Source organism: Mus musculus, chromosome 11 (genome assembly GCF_000001635.26).
Source record: "Mus musculus strain C57BL/6J chromosome 11, GRCm38.p6 C57BL/6J".
Lineage (NCBI taxonomy): Eukaryota > Metazoa > Chordata > Mammalia > Rodentia > Muridae > Mus > Mus musculus.
In genome coordinates, this window is record NC_000077.6 from 50,809,543 (window position 1) to 50,828,444 (window position 18,902).

Genomic DNA, 18,902 nt, shown 5'->3' on the forward strand with positions numbered 1-18,902 from the left:
GTGTTACTGGAAACTTTTTAACTAGGATATGATCATATGATATGAGATATGAGATAGATACGTCCAGCTCATTCCAGTCTCTTCTGTAGTGATAAGGAAAAGAGGATAGTCTATGGCCATGCTATCCTGAATGTGTCCAATCTCATCTGGAAGGTTAGCAGGGTCAGGCCTGGCTAGTGTTTGGATAGGAGAGGTAAGAAAGCCTTCTGAAGTCGGAGTCCAGGACTCAGCAACTAGAAGTCTGAGATTTTACAGGAAGATTATCAGAGTCCAAAGACGACAGAGATGTAAAACTCAAAACAAGAGATGGGAGACGGAGAATATATGACTATATCTTCCTAAACTGACAATAAAATATTTACCACAACAAGCAACATTCTGAACCTCAAAACACATCTCAGCAAATAATGAATAGAAATAATACAAACTATTAGCCCAAAAACTGAAATAAATTAGAAATCAGCTGGGAATGTCTTCAGTCCTTTGAGGTTGAGCAATGCATTTCTAAATTATTCTTGGACTAAAGAAGTCTCAAGAGAAATTGGAGTGGGTTTGGCTTTTTCTGAGAGGAGGTGGGGGTGGGGAGCACACGTGTGAGTGCAAGCCACAACCTGCATATGGAGGTCAGAGGACCTCACGGCCAGTCCTCACCTTTCATCGTATTTGGGACATCGTGTTTGCTGCTGCATATGCAAGACTAGGTTAGCTTGCTTGAAAGCATGTGGGATTCTCCAATGAGGACTAAATACCAGTGGCTGCCCAGGAATCCTCCAGGCCTTGAGTATTAGACCGGGTTCTCAGCCTCTCTGGAGTGAGACAGCTATTGCTGGACTACTCCAGCTCTATCATGTGAGCCAATCTAATGAGTTCTGTTTAAATACAGACTGAATTCTGTTGGTTCTGTATCTCTGGAAAACGCAAACACGAACGGAGTACTAGCTAGAGTGAGAGCTTTGTACACATGGACCATGATGACCACCACGATCAAATGGACAAGTCTGCAAATCACTTCTTGAGCTTCTTTTTTTTTTTTTTTTTTTTTTTTTTTGATACACTCTATCCCAAGAGTCTCCTCCTGACCTTTTGATTATAAACCTAAGGCTTCAGGTTCTTCCCTCTGACTCATGCCATGGGAATACATCCACCTTCAAGCGCAAGTAGAGAGAAACATTAAAAAAATAAAGTCATGAAGACCTTGCTGACCACTGTTGGCTCATGGTTCTTCTGGTCAGAGGCCAGTGCTTAAAGACGTGACTGGCCTATTCAGCCACCACCATACCCTATGGAGATGCCCAAAGTGCCCGATGCTTTGATTCAAATGAGTTTCCTTCTTTAATCTGCTGTCATTATTTTTCAGGGTATCCTAACAGCTGGCCTGAGTATTAGTTGCATTCAATGTGAGAGAAAGCAGGGTATGCTTACTCCATTTAAAAGGGAGCCAATCCGCCATTTCTATGATGACAAATATTCCCATAGAGGATGAACTCTCAACCCAGTTTCTCTAAGCCTGAAACAAAAAGCTCACATTCACCACTTTATAAATCATTTTTGCCTCAATTTTTATTACATTTAAACATAGGTACAGACAAGTTTAAGGGGTGATCACAATTCAACAGTCACTGATCAGTTTCAATTTAAAATAAGCTGCAGACATTATGACTTGTCAACTTAAACTTTTGCATGCATATGGTAGGGAAATATAAACCCAATACTTTTACCTCGTCTACGAAAAGTAACCATACCACGTTATCTGACACCTATTCTCACCTTTGTATTTCTCCTAAAGATCCCTCAAACGTCTTACAGGGTTTTTTTTTTTTTTCTGACTTTATTTCTCAATAAAAGATCACACCTTGCATGTGGCTGTCTCAGGCATCTTTTTGTTCCAACATATTGGCTATTTGAAAAGTACAACTTAATTATCATCTCCAATGTCTCAAACTCTAGATTACCATATAATCTAACATGTTACTCTCAATTCTTTGTAAGCAGAAAGGTATGTCTAGAGAAGAGATTTCCATAGATGCTCGCTAACTGGTTTTGGCAGTATGTCATAAATAGTAAAATGTGCTTCTGCGGCCTCATGAGAAGCTACAGTGGCTGCTGCTCAGGAGGGGACTTCTGCCTGCCAGATCTCAGGATGAAAGCAGATGTGTCTCTTGCGACTCAGAGCTGTACTCTCGGGATGAGGAAATGTTCCTTAATTGTCTTTCATGAAATAGGCTTTACCATCAATCAACTTTTTGCTAGATTTAATGACAATGACAGTTGCTAAAAGGCTTTTGTTATTGCTTTGTATATATTTAAAGGATGCTTTTCTTCAAATGTTATAAAAAGCTTTTCCCCCCATAACCTTTAGAAAATATTATATCCAACCCTGTCATGAGTATTTTGTTTGAAGTGTCTTAAAGTTTGATCAAAGGATGCACCTTCAAGTTAGTCCCTGTGTCTACTCATATCAATAACCCTAAAATGATGTCCTAACACAGAACTATCCTCTCTGTGCACTTGCCTTCCCCTCTCACTGCAAACGTGCCACTGTTCACTTCTTCCAGGAGGCCTGAGTCCCTCTGGAGGCAAATGGCATTTGTGAATCAAACACTGGGCACTGAGCATGCTCACTAGGGACAAGAAGACACTCAGAGGCTCCCTTCAAGTCTTATTTTTCCTGCAAATACATTTAAACACATACAACTACTGATGAGACAAAAGAAGTCAATTAAGTGCTGAATGCCTGCTTAATTCTAATATTTTGCTCAGACAGAAGGGTCTGATTAATGCTCCTGGAGTAATTCTAAAGTGACAAACCAGTGGGATAAGTCAAAGATAAAAGGAACTAGGTCTAGGGTAGTTATAAAATATTAAGGTAATGAGTAGATTGTCTAATATAAAATATTCATCTGCAACTTTATACTGAAATCCTAAGGGCTGCAGACACAGCTCAGTGGGAGAGCACCTCCTGAGCATGCACAAGGCCCTGGATTCAGTCGTCAGCACTACAAGGAAAAAAAATATTAAAAGCTGTGTAATAAAAAGGCAACCACACACGGAAACATACCAAAGCGATACCTCCATCTGGGCTGTCGCTGGCTTTGAGAATTTAAGTAGTTATAGAAGCAGGTATAGAATCAGAGATAGAAGGAAGGGGGCATGTTCTCAACTCCACTACTAAGACCAAAGCTAGGAGAAACTAAAGATAACTGATTACATTACTAGCAAAAATATTTGAACAGGTTACAAAACAATTAGTGTTCTTGAGCCTTGAGGATAGAAATGAACCTATAACTATCATAGATTATCAGAGCTGAAGACCTCGATTCTTAAAAGGTTATAAATTAAAAGTTTCTCTGATTCTAAAATGCAAACAGGTTCATAGCAGGAGACTCTTGTTAACAATGGCCTTCTACAATACGTAATATATTGTTTGGATGACAGACTGCCCACCTGTCTGCTCAGACCAACTTCTATAGTACTGTAAGACTCTATTCAGCTAGATCCTACACCAGAGCCCACTACAGATATAGGGGAGTCAGAAAGAAGTCGCCCCTGAGGGAAATTTTTAATTTGAAACAGTAAATTCTAAATTAGTAAACTGAGTCTTTTTTAATCATTAAGGGCTATGGAGAGAAAAAAAAGTCCTAAACTCTTTGCATGTGTTATGTATCCACTTTGGCACACACATGTATGTACATATATGTGAGTGTGTGCATACAGCCATTTGCCTATGAGGATGTTTTAGCCAATGACAACATATGTTAGAGTGGTCTCATCAGACTACAGCTGGTCTGGAAAATTCCTACTTGTCCGATTACATAAGAGCTGTCGTGACTCTTTAACTATTATAGCACTTTAGGCACAATGCATTGCCCATTTGTGCAAACAAACCCTCTGTGCAGGCAGCCAGACATCACGGCACACGCAATTATATACAGTACATGACACATGGTGATGGTGACAAACTACATTACCAGCTTACTCATTTGCTATACTATACTTTTATCCTTAGAGTATACACATTCTACTAATAAAATTTACACCAAGCATGATGGCTCATGCCTCTGATCCCAGTACGTGGGAGGCTGATGCAGGAAGACTGCAAGTTCAAAACCAGCCTGCTCTACATAATGAGTTCAAGGCCATCTTAGGCTACATAGTGAAACTCTATCTAAAATAAACAAGCCAATCAATAAAAACCCTTACTATAAAAAAGTATGGATATATGCATGCATAACAATTAGTAAGAAAAGAGGCCATGGATTTGAAGGAGAGTGGGGAGGAGTGTATAGGAGGGTTTGGAGAAAGGGAAGGGAGAAATGTTGTAATTATAACCTCAAAAAACTTTTTTTTTAAATTATGGTATGTTGATCACCTCAAGAGATCACATTGATTGGCTGACCCAGACTATCTAGGGCTATGCAAATGCAATGATGTTCCTATAAACATGAAAGTGCCTAATGAAGCCTTTTCTAACTGTATCCCCATTGTTAGGTGACATGGCCATATATACATAAAAGTCCTTTATGTGTAGATCTGAATATAAATGCATACATACACACAGGTATGTTGTATAAGGGGCAATTTATAAAGAGCTTTATTGTTGATACACAACAAGTCAAAGTATTCTTTTCCTCTGTAGTGGCTCCTTATGAAAAGGACTTCTCCCTATAACAGCTCACCATTTTAGGGACTGAGTCCCCACGATTCTTCACATTATTAACTACATCAAAGACTATCTTAAAAAGAAAAATCATAACACAGAAGCTCTTAGAAAGAGATGGCCCTCTCATGAAACAATGCTTATATGCAACAGTTACTCATGCGCTTTGTTTTTTAAATGAGGCCTTTCAAACTTTTTCTACGAATTTTTAACATTGTTTGTAATAGTCCTTAAATTGCTGATGTCAGCATTCTTTGTGCATCCACTGTCCATGACTAGTGGTAACTATTTGCTGTACAAGTAAAAAAGATGACTCTATTTTGATTTGCATTCTACTCACTACTCTTCTGGTTGCTGTCTTGGATCACAGCGATGAATTAAAGTTCTCAGGCTTGTCTCCTTTCAGAAATTTCTGATATGGAGTAAGGGATGAGCCATAGATAAAGGGTGTCCCATATTCTTTCCATTTATACAGCCTTTCCTTAAGGTGGACTTTTTTGTGTCTACAAAGGTTTGACCTGTAACTATAGGCTTTCCCACACTCCATACACTTGTAGAGCTTCTCTCCAGTATGGATTCGCTCGTGTTCAGTTAGGAATGAATACTGGCTGAAGGCCTTTCCACACTGGTTACACTGATAGGGTTTCTCTCCAGTATGGATCCTCTGATGCCGATAAAGGTTTGATTTACAGCCAAAGGCTTTCCCACATTCTTCACATGTGTAAAGTTTCTCCCCGGTATGAATCTTCCGATGTTCATTGAAGGAGGAATACTGGTTGAAAGTCTTCCCACATTCGTTGCATTGATATGGTTTCTGTCCAGTATGAATTCTCTGGTGTTCGATAAGGGTAGACACACGTGTAAAGGTTCTCCCACATTGCAAACACTGGCAAAGCTGCTCGCCAGTATGGAGTCTCTGGTGTTCGGCTAGGGATGGAAACTGACTGTAGCCCTTCCCACACTCAGCACATTTATATGGCTTCTCCCCTGTGTGGATTCTCTGATGTCTGTGGAGCTTTGCTCTGCAGTTAAAGGCCTTGTCACACTCGGCACATTTATAGAGCTTTTCCCCAGTGTGAATCCTCTGGTGTACAGTGAGGGTGGAACACTGGCTGAAGGCCTTCCCACACTGCCGGCAGCGGTAAGGTTTCTCTCCGGTGTGCACCCTCAGGTGTTTGATGAGAGTGGAGCTGCTGCCGAAGGCTTTCTCACACTCGCTGCACTTGTACGGCTTCTCTCCGGTGTGGGTTCTCTGGTGAGCCAGGAGGGAGGATCTATGGCTGAAGCTCTTCCCACACTCGCTGCATTTGTACGGCTTCTCCCCAGTGTGAAGCCTCTTGTGCTCTAGAAGATGAAGGCTTTGGGTGAAACCCTTGCCACATTCACTGCAGACATGAGGTTTTTGTCCTGGGTACATTTGAAAGCTTCTCATTAGATCAAAATCCTGTGGTAAATCTTTCTCTGAAGTGTGATACGTAGCAGGAACACTTTCTGTAGGATCACCCTCTTGTGAGACAAGTGCTTTACTAATGAACAAGGGTTTCTCCGGCTCGAAGCCCGTGGGAGTTCCGTCTTCACTGGTGGTTTCCTTGGGTGACTCTGCCCCTGGCCCATGCACTTTCTTTTCTTGCTCCTGTGCTATATCTCGGCACTCAGTTTTCACAAGCTCTCCAAAGCTGATTTTCCAGTAAACACACTTAGTGGATCCATTCTTTATCAGCCCATGTGATGTCTCTTTAGTAAGAACATCTTGTTTGGGTGGCAATGCTTCTATCTCTGGCCAAATCTCGAAATCTGAAAAGAATTGGAAGAATTAATTCTTCCTTTGCTAGAATAGAGACATCAGAAAGCCGACGAGATTGGCAGTAACAGGGAAAAGAGGATTGGTGCAGCCTGATCCCAAACATGGACCTGGATCTGGAGGGAAGTGGGATGATCAGAGGTAAATGGGCTGAGGAGCAGGGTATGAGGATAAACTAGACAAAGCAGTCCTGAAGCTGAGGAGACTGTAGTTCTAGAGAACAGGAACTCCAGACAGGGAGGGACAGAGCAGACCACTTAAGGTCGTATGGAACGTTGTGAAGGGACAAGCTGAGGCTAAGCACCAGGAGTCTCTGTTTCCTCCTTCCCACCTTGCACACGCAGCACCCTGCACACGCAGGCAGCACCCTGCACACGCAGGCAGCACCCTCTGCTTCCTGTTTCTCAGTCACGGTCACTGCATTTCCCCTCATGGCCCTCTGAACCCCACAGATATTGATTGTTTTTCTTAAAATTGTGACTTCACACTCAACTGTAATTTCATCACAGTCTGTGAAAGGGGAAAGTGGTCTGTCAAAAAGTTGATGTTTGATATTAAATATTAAATATTAAAAAAAGTTGATGTTAAATATTACAATAGACGCAAGTTCAACACATCAATCACAATGAAAAACTATAGCACGGGCCAGCCATGTGCACCCCTCTCCCCTCAGGCTGAAAGAACGGCATGCTTTCTTGCTCTCTCTCGCCCCTTCCCACCTTTCTGTTAGGCCAGAGGAGAAATGACTTATTCATTTCCTCTGTAAGCTGGCACCAGAAGACTGCATTCTCTTTGTAGGAATCTTATGCAAATCTGTAAGTCTATGAAGTCAATTTGTTCTAGAGTGTCCCCACCTCAAGTTTAGCTGTAACTCTACATGAAACGATTTAGCTTTGTTCACGTTAAGAAACGCCAAGCTTTCTTTACTCGATCCGTAACTGAAAATAGATGAACATTGCATTTAGATGGCTGCACGTCAACAAGCTATCCACTTAAACACAAGAGGCCCTAAGCATCTCCACGGGGCTCATTAGTCACAAAAACATCACTGTGCCACTGTCCTTTCCTGACATGCTCAGGTAGATTTCTGTGTCTCCATTTTCCAACGGCTCACTCACCTAGGCAGGTGTCTTCAGGGGCTTCTCTTTCCATGCAGGGATCTTGCCCTTTTTGCAGCTTGCCAATCACAGGAGGTATTGAAGCCTGAAACCCTGCTCATGGGAAAGAGAATGGAGTTGGGATGAACGGCCTGAAGAGCAATCCCAGAGCCACTTCATATATTACTCACCTGACCTAGAAAGCAGAGAAGTTCAGTCTTGCAAGGTGGGACACACAGGTAACTCACTTCCCAGGGGGACACTGGAGATTTAGGGCATAGAGCAAGAAGGAAGGACCAACTCAAAATTAACGCACGGTCCTAGAAATAGACTTCTCTCAGACAGGACATTCCTGTACAGTGTTTAACATCTAAATGCCTTCTACGAAGTTCAGATTCTGAACTGGGATTTACTCACTGGCCCCAGGCAGTACACAGACTGACGGTAGGGTACAAGGAAGGGCAAAGAAAGTCAGGAACACAAAAGATGTCAAGAGAAAAAGTGAACTTGCAACTCCACAGAGATTTGATTTTTCTCTGCAGCATAATGGAATGGAAAACAGAGGATTCTGAGCCAAAGAAGCAGCTTCAAGATATCTTCTACTGGACTGTTCATTAGAGAAAAAACCCTTTCCCGGCAAAGCCAGGTAGCAGGTAGGGGTCACGTGCTTCCACGGCAGAGTCTTAACCCCTTACCCAGCAAGCCTCTTACCCAGCGAGGCCAGGTTGCTGTAGTTCTCCAGCATCACCTCTCGGTACAGGCTTCTCTGAGCAGGGTCCAGGTGCAACCACTCATCCTGGCTGAAGGACACGGCCACATCCCTGAAGGTCACAGGCTCCTGGAACAGCAAACCCATTCCTGCTTACCCCAGACAACGGGTACATACCAAGAACTAAAACTATCTCAGAATACTAAGAATTTTGAATCATTTCTTTTATGGAAATAGTTAATTATTTAAGTAAACAAGTATTTATTGAGAACCTGCTAGAATCAAAGCTGTGGGGATTTGGGCATTAAAATCCCTGGCAGTAGGATATAAAATCCAAACCCAGAGGGGCTGGAGAGATGGCTCAGTGGTTTAGAGCAGTGACTCCTCTTCCACAGGTTCTGAGTTCAATTCCCAGCAACCACATGGTGGCTCACAATTATCTGTAATGGGATCTGATGCCCTCTTTTGGTGTGTTTGAAGACAGCTACAGCATGCATACTCATATATATAAAATGAATAAATACTTTTAAAAATCTACACCTAGAATTTTAAAGAGTTCTAAGCAGGCACAGCCTTCTCTCAGTCAAAATCTAAATAAGAGAAAGGGTAACAATATAAATCAGAACACATGTAGAGCAATGTAGGGAAGCTGAGGAAAATACCAACCAACAGGAAGAAATCCCTGGACAGAAAAAAAAAGAAAGATTGTTTAATAAGTATGTTAGGGGGCTGGCAAGATGGCTCAATGGGTAAGAGCACTGACTGCTGTTCAGAAGGTCCTGAGCTCAAATGCCAGCAACCACATGGTGGCTCACAACCACCCGTAATAAGATCTGACTCCCTCTTCTGGTGCATCTGAAGTCAGCTACTGTGTGCTTATGTATAATAATAGATAAATCTTTAAAAAAAATAAGGGGCTGGTGAGATGGCTCAATGGGTAAGAGCACCCGACTGCTCTTCCAAAGGTCCAGAGTTCAAATCCCAGCAACCACATGGTGGCTCACAACCATCTATAATGAGACCTGACTCCCTCTTCTGGAGTGTCTGAAGACAGCTACAGTGTACTTACATATAATGAATAAATAAATCTTAAAAAAAAAAAAAGTATGTTAGGAATGATGGTAGGAACTTGGCATGTACAGTCTCCTTTAAATGTTATGAAAACCCTCTAGGGAGGAGGCTACAGTTAAAGTACTTTACAAATGGAAAACTAGGTCTAGAACAGTTAAATGACCTAGGTTAGCAGGTTAGCTGAGTAGGTAAAGGCACTTGCTGCCAAGCCTTGCCAACCTGAGTTTGGTCCTTCCTGAGCACGTGGTAGAAGGGAGCCAATTCCCACAAGTTGTCCTCTGACCCCACATTTGTATTATGGCTCATACAGCCACAATCAAAAGCTAAATGGACAGGTTAAGTAACCTTCCTAGGAGAACCCTGGGAGAAAGTGGTAAAACCAGGTACTGAGTTCAAGTAAACAGACTTCAGAGCTACTAGGATGGGTTTCTATTCAATACGAAAATCAAAAAAACTGCAGGGTTTGCAAAACTATGTATGTGCCAAATAGTCATTAAGAAAGTAATTTCAGTCTGGCGTGATGGTGCATGCCTTTAGTCCCGGGGAAGAGGCAGGTGGATCCAGACTAGCCTGGTCTATACAGTAAGTTCCAGAACACCCAGGACTATACAGAGAAACCCTGTCTCTCTCTTTTTCTTTTTTCTTTTTTTTTTTTTGATTTATTTATTATATGTAAGTACACTGTAGCTGTCCTCAGATACTCCAGAAGAGGGCATCAGATTTCTTTATGGATGGTTGTAAGCCACCATGTGGTTGCTGGGATTTGAACTCAGGACCTTCGGAGGAGCAGTCGGCACTCTTAACCACTGAGCCATCTCGCCAGCTCCGAAACCCTGTCTCAGATAGATAGATAGATAGATAGATAGATAGATAGATAGATAGATAGCAAAGTGATTTCTTCCAAAGGAAACAGCTCCCAAATATGAGAGAGTGCAAGGCAGAACAAGAGATTCTTTTTTTTTTTTTCCTGTTTTTTTCAAGACAAGTTTCTCTGTGTAGCCCTGGCTGCTTTGGAACTCACTTTGTAGACCAGGCTGGCCTCAAACTCAGAAATCCGCCTGCCTCTGCCTCCTGAGTGCTGGGATTAAAGGCGTGCACCACCACTGCCCGGCACAGGAAAAGAGATTGTTATTATTGCACATGAAAGCAGTGAGCTTTGGAACAAAACTGTGGGTGAGTATTTTACTGAAAATCCATCAACATGGGGAGGCCATGTCACTTTAGCCTTGCACTTCTACCACTGGGGCGGACTCCGCTTCAAGGAACAATATCAGTACTAGGCAGAGACATTCCTCTGGGTGCTGAGTGCAACGTTAATTATTTCTACTGTAACAGTTCCTGGCACACTGGTTACAGGACCTGTGAATGCACAAGGAAAGGGACTCTGTAATTCTGTTTACCTAGAGGACTGAGACATGAGCTGCTATGTAGATTAACACGCAGGTAGAGCTGTGCTGACGATGGTCCTTACTAGGAAGACTCGGCTGTAAGAGAGGCCCACGTTGTCACAGAAGCTGTGGCATAACTAACTGCTAGGACAAGGAAACAGATTTTCCCTCCTGGTATCTAAAGAACCAGCCCTGTGGACGGCTGCATTATAAAATAGTGTAAGACTTCTGACTTCCAGAACTGTAAGACAACCAATGTGTGCTGTTTTAAACACTGAATCTGTGGTAAACTGCTGCACAGAAAAGAAAAAACAAAACAAAACAAAACCAACAACATAGAGGTAAAAATTTAATTAATGTATGTGTCTACTAATAAGGCAATGGATTGGCATATGATAATATACATGTTACATGAAATACATACAGCCATTAAACAAAAATGAGGTAAATTTGTACCCCTGGCACCAGACTTTATCTTAAATACTACTGATTCATATCAAAAGGCAAGCTATACAACAATCTTTTGAAAAGTTTTGTACATGTATACACCTATGCAGGATATACACGAAACACCTGGGACACTTCCTAATTATTCCTTGGTGTTTGTGGTTAGGGGAAAGCAATCGTTCATTAATTTTTTATCATCCTCATGATTTTTCTATGCGTTTTTTGTTCCTTTCTTTCAGATCTTTTTTCAGTGCTGGAGATGAAACCCAGGGCTTCAGTCAGGTCAAACACGTGCTCTGCCCATGAACTACACACTCAGCCCCTGAGTTATTCCAGGTCACCATTTAGGGCTAAAGAGAGAGCTCAGTGGCAAAGCACTTGCGTGGTAAACATGAGGGCCTAGGACCAGTCCCCAGGAACCAAGAACAGTCAGAATCCAACTAAATTTCTAAAGTAACTTCAACATTATACCTTGAAGGCCTGGATGTGAGCTGTCTTCACATACTTGCGTATCTGAACACTCCCTTGGTGCCCAGCCTAGAGATTGCATCCTTTTGGAACTGTGGTCTAACCAGCAGAAATGGGTCACTGGGGTGGGTTGGGAGGAAACACATTTCTGATTCAGTTAGAGCTTTCGGCTTCCTGACCTATCGAGATGTGAACAAGCTGTAGTGAACATTACCACTGTCCTAGTCCAATCTGCTCCAGTGTTCCTTTTCCTGCCATGATGGACTGTAGTCCCTAAAGCCATGAGCCAATAAGTTCTTTCTCTTTTAAGTTGCTTCTGTCAGAAATTTTGTCCTAGCAACACAGAAGAGTAGCTAATGTACACTTCTTTGAATTATCAGCAGTTTCTAAGAATTATAGCATACATCCTTATTTCTTCTCTACAGCAAACATATTCTTTCAGAGAATACCAGAAACTTATAAGCACACAGGACATTATTATCTCTTCTTTATGCTATGGCTGCTAGATGTTCCCAGTTGGTACAGTTTATGAGACTGTACCAAGCATACACCTGTATAGCTTTCATTTAAGGGCAAAGGAGAGAACACAGCAAGACTGAATGAGGAGGCTAAGATTCCATTATGATTTATCTTCCTTAATAGCACACCAGGCCTTCCTCCAGTATCCCTGGACCTGTGTACAGGATCTTAGTTATGAGCCCTCTAAAGAGGCCCTCATACTTACACAGTTACCTTTCTAATGTTCTAGCCTGGATTCCCAGCCAGCACAATTTCCTTTTTAGCTACCACAACTTCTTTGAGTATTTGTTGTTCTGCTGGCAACAAACAAGCCGAATTCCCTTCTGTCTGGAAGTGTCTCTGTTTTGCCTCCATCTTGAAGACTGTCTTCACTGGATACAGACTAGGTGACAGTTTCTTTCATAGGAAACATCGTTTGACTTTTTCTGAACTCTGGTGACTCTGATGACAAGCCAATGGCCATTACTTCTCTGTGTGTCGTATTTTTTGGTTTGCTTTTAAATTTTTGTGCTTTGGTTTTTTTTGTAATTTGTCTGTGACTTTTCAGCTCAATATGATGTGCTGCAGCCACGAGAGGTCATTACCACAAATCATGGCTACTCTAAGTGAGATGTGCTGTGTATATAAATGCTTCATTGATTGGTTTACACACGCATATACACACATACCAGTAAACATAAATACACACGTGCAGTTGCACACACACTCAGTATCTCGATAATTTTATGTTGATTACATGTAAAATGATATTTGGATATATAATGCATTAAACAAAACATCAAGTTACTTGCTACTGTGTATTTCTTTAATATTGTCACTAGGAAGCTATAGACACATGGACTACATACATGGTTCACACACATGACAGTGACATCATGTGACTCTCTTTTTTTTTTTTTTGTTTTTTGAGACAGGGTTTCTCTGTATAGCCCTGGCTGTCCTGGAACTCACTTTGTAGACCAGGCTGGCCTCGAACTCAGAAATCCGCCTGCCTCTGCCTCCCAAGTGCTGGGATTAAAGGCGTGCGCCACCACAGCCCGGCGACATGTGACTCTTATGAAAGCCTCTTTCTCACAAAACTGCTTCAATATATTTCAACTGCACAATACATTTCAGTCCTCAGATTCTGTAAATTATGTAACCAGATCCTTATGGATAAAAAATTTATTTTTATTTTTAATTTACCTTTATTCTTTGCTTATATATGCTATCCGCATATGCATGTATTTCTAGTGTGCATGTGTGTGGAGGCCAGAGGCAGGCGGTGGGTGTCTTGCCCTATTGCTCTCTCCCTTTGTGAGATCGAGCCTCTCACTGAACCTGGAGCTGGCTGGCTCACAAGGTCAGCTGCTCAGTGAGACAGGCTTCTCTCGTCCTGCCTCCCAGCATTCTAGTGCGCAGTGTTATGAGGATGCTGGGGCTCTGAACTCAGGTCCTCGAGCCCGTGAAGGAAGCACTTCACCCACTGAGCCGTCTCCACACTCTGCAGATGAGTATTCATCTTTTTACGTTGTCACAAACACTACATAGTGATCATTCTCCTAGCATTCTCTGGCAGAGGCATCCCTGTAGTTCTGAGATAGACCAGTGGTTCTCACCCTGTGGGCTGTGACCACGTTGGGGATCACATATGAGATACCTGCATACCAGGTATTTACATTACAATTCATAACAGCAGCAACATTACAGTTATGAAGCAGCAATGAAGAAATTCTATGGCTGGGGGTCAGCACAACATGAGGAACTGTATCAAAGGTCACAGCACTAGGAAGGTGGAGAACCACTTGAGATAGACTGAGCAGTTGGGTCCAAGTTACCATGCACTTTTAATTGGAAGATGCAGCAAACTGCCCTTTTTCAAGATGGCGGTATTACCTCTCACCTCACATACTCTTTGGATAATGTGCTATCATTATTTCCCAACCAAGAAGAGCTCCCTCCCGTAACCCTATGAAGTGGTGTCTTATTTTCTATGCTGTGATAAGACACCACGACCAAGGTGACTTCTAGAAGAAAGAGTTTATTTGTGCTTACAGTTCAGAAGGAAATAGCTACACTACAATTACAAACTCTTCCATAACTTGCCTTGCCTAAAATGAAGACTATCTGTCCACTGTCCACCTTGGGATGAGAAAGCTTACGTGAAGTATCCCCACTTTGGACAGAGAGTAGCCCAGGCCTGAGCTGGAACTGCTACGCACTGCATTCTGCTGGTGTTTGTCACTACTGTAGCACTAACCTTATGGGAGAAACAGGCAGAGTTACAAGGATTAACAGCATTAGCGAGAGGCCAAACCTACTCCATCTTGGGACCGGCCTCCTTTTTAAAAAAACAAAACAAAACAAAACAAATAAATAAACCCTTAACTATAGCAGAACTCAAGCTGTACCCACATACCAGGAAGGACCCAGAGGCTTGTCGTTGGCCAGAGTTACTCCCTGGCTACTTCCTAGCAGCAACAGTTAATCAAAGATTAGCCTGATTGTTTCAGATGTACTTTCACACTGTTCATGAATGTATACGGTCTTGCTTCGGATCACCCACCTGTCGGCTTACAATGGACATTCTGTTATATACTTGTCAGGATAAACCCTCCCTCACTTACTTCCATTTCCTATAAAACCTTGTCCCACTGAGGGTTCGAGTCTGCTCTGCCTTCCCTTCCTGTCCTGCTGTGTCAGAGTTGGGTGGGAGGATAGTCCAAGCCCAAGCTTGTAATAAAGAGACCCTAATGTTATTACACTGGAAACGGCTCCTTGGTGGTCTTTTGGGGTTCACAAACTGTTCCTGACACAACAAGAGAACCATCCTGCTCCGCTGGCTTTAAGCCCCACCTCCCATCCCTCTGGTAAAACTACAAAGGCAAACATCAACTCTGCCCCTCCTCAGGATTTAAACTATCCAACGAAAAAGGGGGAATACTCTGGCCTTACTAAGGCTCATTAATAGATTCCTTCTTCTGGTGAAGAGAATGCACGCTCCACTTCTAGCCCTGGGACAAGTCTAAGCCAGCCTGAACTTTACAAACTACTGTGTCCTTCCCTTAAAAGTTAATCCAGGAGCTGGGGAGATGGTTCAGTGGTAAAGAGCACTGGCTGCTCTTTCAGAGGATCCAGTTTCAATTCGCAGCACCTACAGTGTCTCACAACCATATATAACTCCAGTTCCAGGGGAATATGGCAAACTCTTCTGGCCTTCACGGGCAACTGGCAACATGGTGCACAGACATACATGCAGGCAAAACATCCATACACATAAAAAAAATAATTGTTTTTCCAAAAGAATTAAAGAGGTAATTAAGCTGGGCCTGTCAATCACCTGGCCAGAGTTTGCCTCTATCCACCTTCTCACCGCCAAACTCTGGTTCACTTGAAGACAGGCTAAAGACAAGGAGGAGTGATTATCCCTTAATGAAATAATGTGCTCGGCCTTCCCAGAAGCCTTTGGGCAGTGCCACCTTGGAGCTTGCCCAACTTTCAGTTATTCCAAAAACTGTAACTTTTCTTTTTATTTATCTTTTTTTCTTTTTGGCCAAAATCCTAAACATGGTTTCCTTGGCATTCTGGGGTTTCTCACCCATTCTCAAAAGCTACTTCCCCCACCACACAACTGTCTGCTGTGGGATGTAGTACCTGTCAATAATAAATCTGACGGCTTATGGCTTAGGCAGGACATAGGAAGTGTAACATCTGGGAGGAGAGAGTTCTGGGACAGTGCCAGGTGAGAGATCCACTTGGAAAGATGTGAGGAGACAGACACATGGTACCTGAGCACAGGTAACCAGCCAGGTGGCAGAACGTAGGTTAAAATAATTGGGTTATTTTAGTTATGATCTATTCAGAGCAGAGCCTAGCTACATGGCCAAGGTATGTGTAACTATATTTTGAGTCTCAGTCTTACTTCTGAGAGCATGGGTCTGGGAGGAAGAACCAGGCCTAACATGTACAGTTTGCCCATCAGGAGCCTGCTGATCTCCGTTGCTGAACCTGCCTTTCTTGTTCCTATCTCACTCCTCCTGGCAGCTGCCAAGACTTACTGCTTGCCTGAACTGTTATTTTTCTCAGCCTCTAATAACATTTTCTTCAAGCTTCTGAGTACATGTCTAGGTTCTTTTATTAATGAAGTTAAGAACCCAAAAGAAAGGGCCAAATTTCCCTGGCAACTGAAGGCCACAGAAGATATTTTAAATTATGTTTTATGTCTGTATGGATGTGGTACCTGTTGATAATAAATAATAATAATAATAAATAAAATATAATATAATAAATAACATAAAATAAAAAATAGAAATAATTTAAAAAATAAATAATAAATAAGCCTTTGGTTTAGGCAGGAAATTAGGAAATGGGACATGAGGGAGAAGAGAGAATTCTGGGATTGAGCCAGAGGAGAGATCCAATGGTAGGGAGACCTTCACAGCTCTGTCTTTGGCTAACACAATGGGGTAGGCACTCCATCTGAAGGACTCCCTGTATAAAAAAAGAAAGCACCTGGGAGGTCTTATGAGGTGGTGGCTATCATCTGTGCTGGGCCTGGCAGAATCCTTTGATAAGTGTGAGGAGGGAGGCTTTTGTATCTTTTCTTTGCAGGTCAGCTTCAAACTGGAGTTTGCATACCCCTGTTAAATGCTAATTTTGCAAGGGAAAAAATTGGCAGGGGCAGAAAATGGAAACACATCCACATCTGAGTCAGAAAGCAATTTATGCAAAGACAAGCTTCACTTACTGTGCCTCGGGCAGCCAGCAAATCCACAGCCATTTCCCTTCTTAGTTTTTCTGCCAAAGGAGAGCCGAGTGCTGACCAAATATGCCTGGGAAGAAAAAAAAAAAAAAGGTGTAGTAAGGAATTCTGGTACAAAGGGAAGGCTTGGAGCCAGGAGGGTAAAGCCACCCACAAAGGGGTCTGGAGAAGTGGCTGTGTGATTAAAAGCACTTCCCTTGTTCGCAAAGAAGTTTGATTATCAGCACCCACATTGGGCTATCCACAGCTACTTGTAACTACAGGGGATCCAACATCCTCTCTGGCTTCCTTAGGTACTGTGTGCTCATGGGCACAGACACACAAACAGACACAAACATACACACATGAAAATAAATTAAGTTTTAAAACCCACCCATAATGGTACCAAATGACAGGAACACTGACAAAGCCAACCTGCCAAAACTACATCCCTTCTGTATATTAATCACTCTTCTTCTTTCTTACACTGATCCCTCCACACCCACCTACAGACCCTTTAGCACCTTGTACAAGATTCGTGGCAATGTCAAAAGGTTGGGCAGGACTGATTTAAAGTACAAAGGATAATGTGTCCAAGCTCTCTGCAAATGCTGTGTCTGTCTACCGCAAGAACTTAAGTGTTGGCTGTTTGGGAATTCCTGGAACCAGTCCTCTGTGCAGCAGAGGTGGGGCTGTGCTGTCGACGTGGCTGAGGTGGACAGCCAGGAGGTTCACAGCCTGCCCAAAGTGACAAGACAGCAAGCATCACAAATGGGAAGGAAATTCTGCTTTCAGTCTAAGGCTCCGATCAAGACTCAGAGAACTCTCGGGCCACAATGTGCCTTGGTTTCTTCTTCTGCACCATAGGCACAATGAAGGGCCAAGGGGCCTGTAACTTGCTATTAGATGCGCTAATTCATTAAGTTAGATTAGACTGCTAGGTATCGGCTGTTGATTTTATGATCTGCATAGCTAAGATGCTACAGAAGATGCACAGGCCTCTGGATCCGCAGTTTGGTCCCAGCCACGCTTCGTGGAGGGCCAAACCCGCAGAAAGATCCCCGAGCCTGAGGCCGCAGAGCAGTCGCCAGGCCGCGCCGGGCTCGCCGGGAAGCCCACCGCCCGCTACGCCCCGGTCGCCCCTCTTCACCCCACTCACGGACGCCGGCGCTCGCTCCCACCACTCTCAGCACGAGCAGTCTCGAGGATGTCGGCCCCAGACGCTCTCTCCTAGCACAGTCAGGATCACCTCCACCAGGAGCCCCCCAAAACGCCGCGAGCAGCCCCGCCACCGGGAGAAGCCCCAGAGAACTACTACTCCCGGCATGCCTGAGGTCTTTTCTGACTACACCTCCCAGAAGGCACCGGGGCCAGGCGCGTTCTGAAAGCTGAGTCGGGTCGTGTTGCACTGCAAATCCAGCAAGCCTGTCCCTGCTCTCTCAGTCAGTCCCTCAGACTTGTTTGCTAGGAGGGTGAAGTGATGTGACAGGACAAAAGTGGAATTTAGGGTTTAGGAGCGAGGTACCCATAGGTACCAGGCCAGCCTGACTGACTACATGTGGACAGCCAGGACTACATAGCGAGACTAAAACCAAAAAAAGTAAAACAAAACAAAACTCTAGGAGAACCCTAGCCCACATCACTAATCATTGTAGTTTATTTTTTTTACATTTTTTATTAGGTATTTAGCTCATTTACATTTCCAATGCTATACCAAAAGTCCCCCATACCCACCCACCCCCACTCCCCTACCCACCCACTCCCCCTTTTTGGCCCTGGCGTTCCCCCGTACTGGGGCATATAAAGTTTGCGTGTCCAATGGGCCTCTCTTTCCAGTGATGGCCAACTAGGCCATCTTTTGATACATATGCAGCTAGAGTCAAGAGCTCCGGGGTACTGGTTAGTTCATAATGTTGTTCCACATATAGGGTTGCAGATCCCTTTAGCTCCTTGGGTACTTTCTCTAGCTCCTCCATTGGGAGCCCTGTGATCCATCCATTATCTGACTGTGAGCATCCACTTCTG

General features: G+C 43.2%; 1 protein-coding gene across 1 annotated transcript; it reads right to left on the reverse strand.

Moving 5' to 3' along the window:
- Positions 1–1,542: 1,542 nt before the first annotated feature.
- Zfp354c (zinc finger protein 354C) lies at positions 1,543–18,189 on the reverse strand. The gene is made up of 5 exons (NM_013922.4): positions 18,037–18,189; positions 16,884–16,968; positions 8,267–8,393; positions 7,577–7,669; positions 1,543–6,451 (listed from the first exon to the last, which is right to left on the reverse strand). Exons 2-5 carry the CDS (start codon positions 16,914–16,916, stop codon positions 5,022–5,024), a joined length of 1,683 nt encoding a protein of 560 aa, NP_038950.3. The 5' UTR covers positions 16,917–16,968; positions 18,037–18,189; the 3' UTR covers positions 1,543–5,021.
- Between the last annotated feature and the right edge of the window lie 713 nt (positions 18,190–18,902).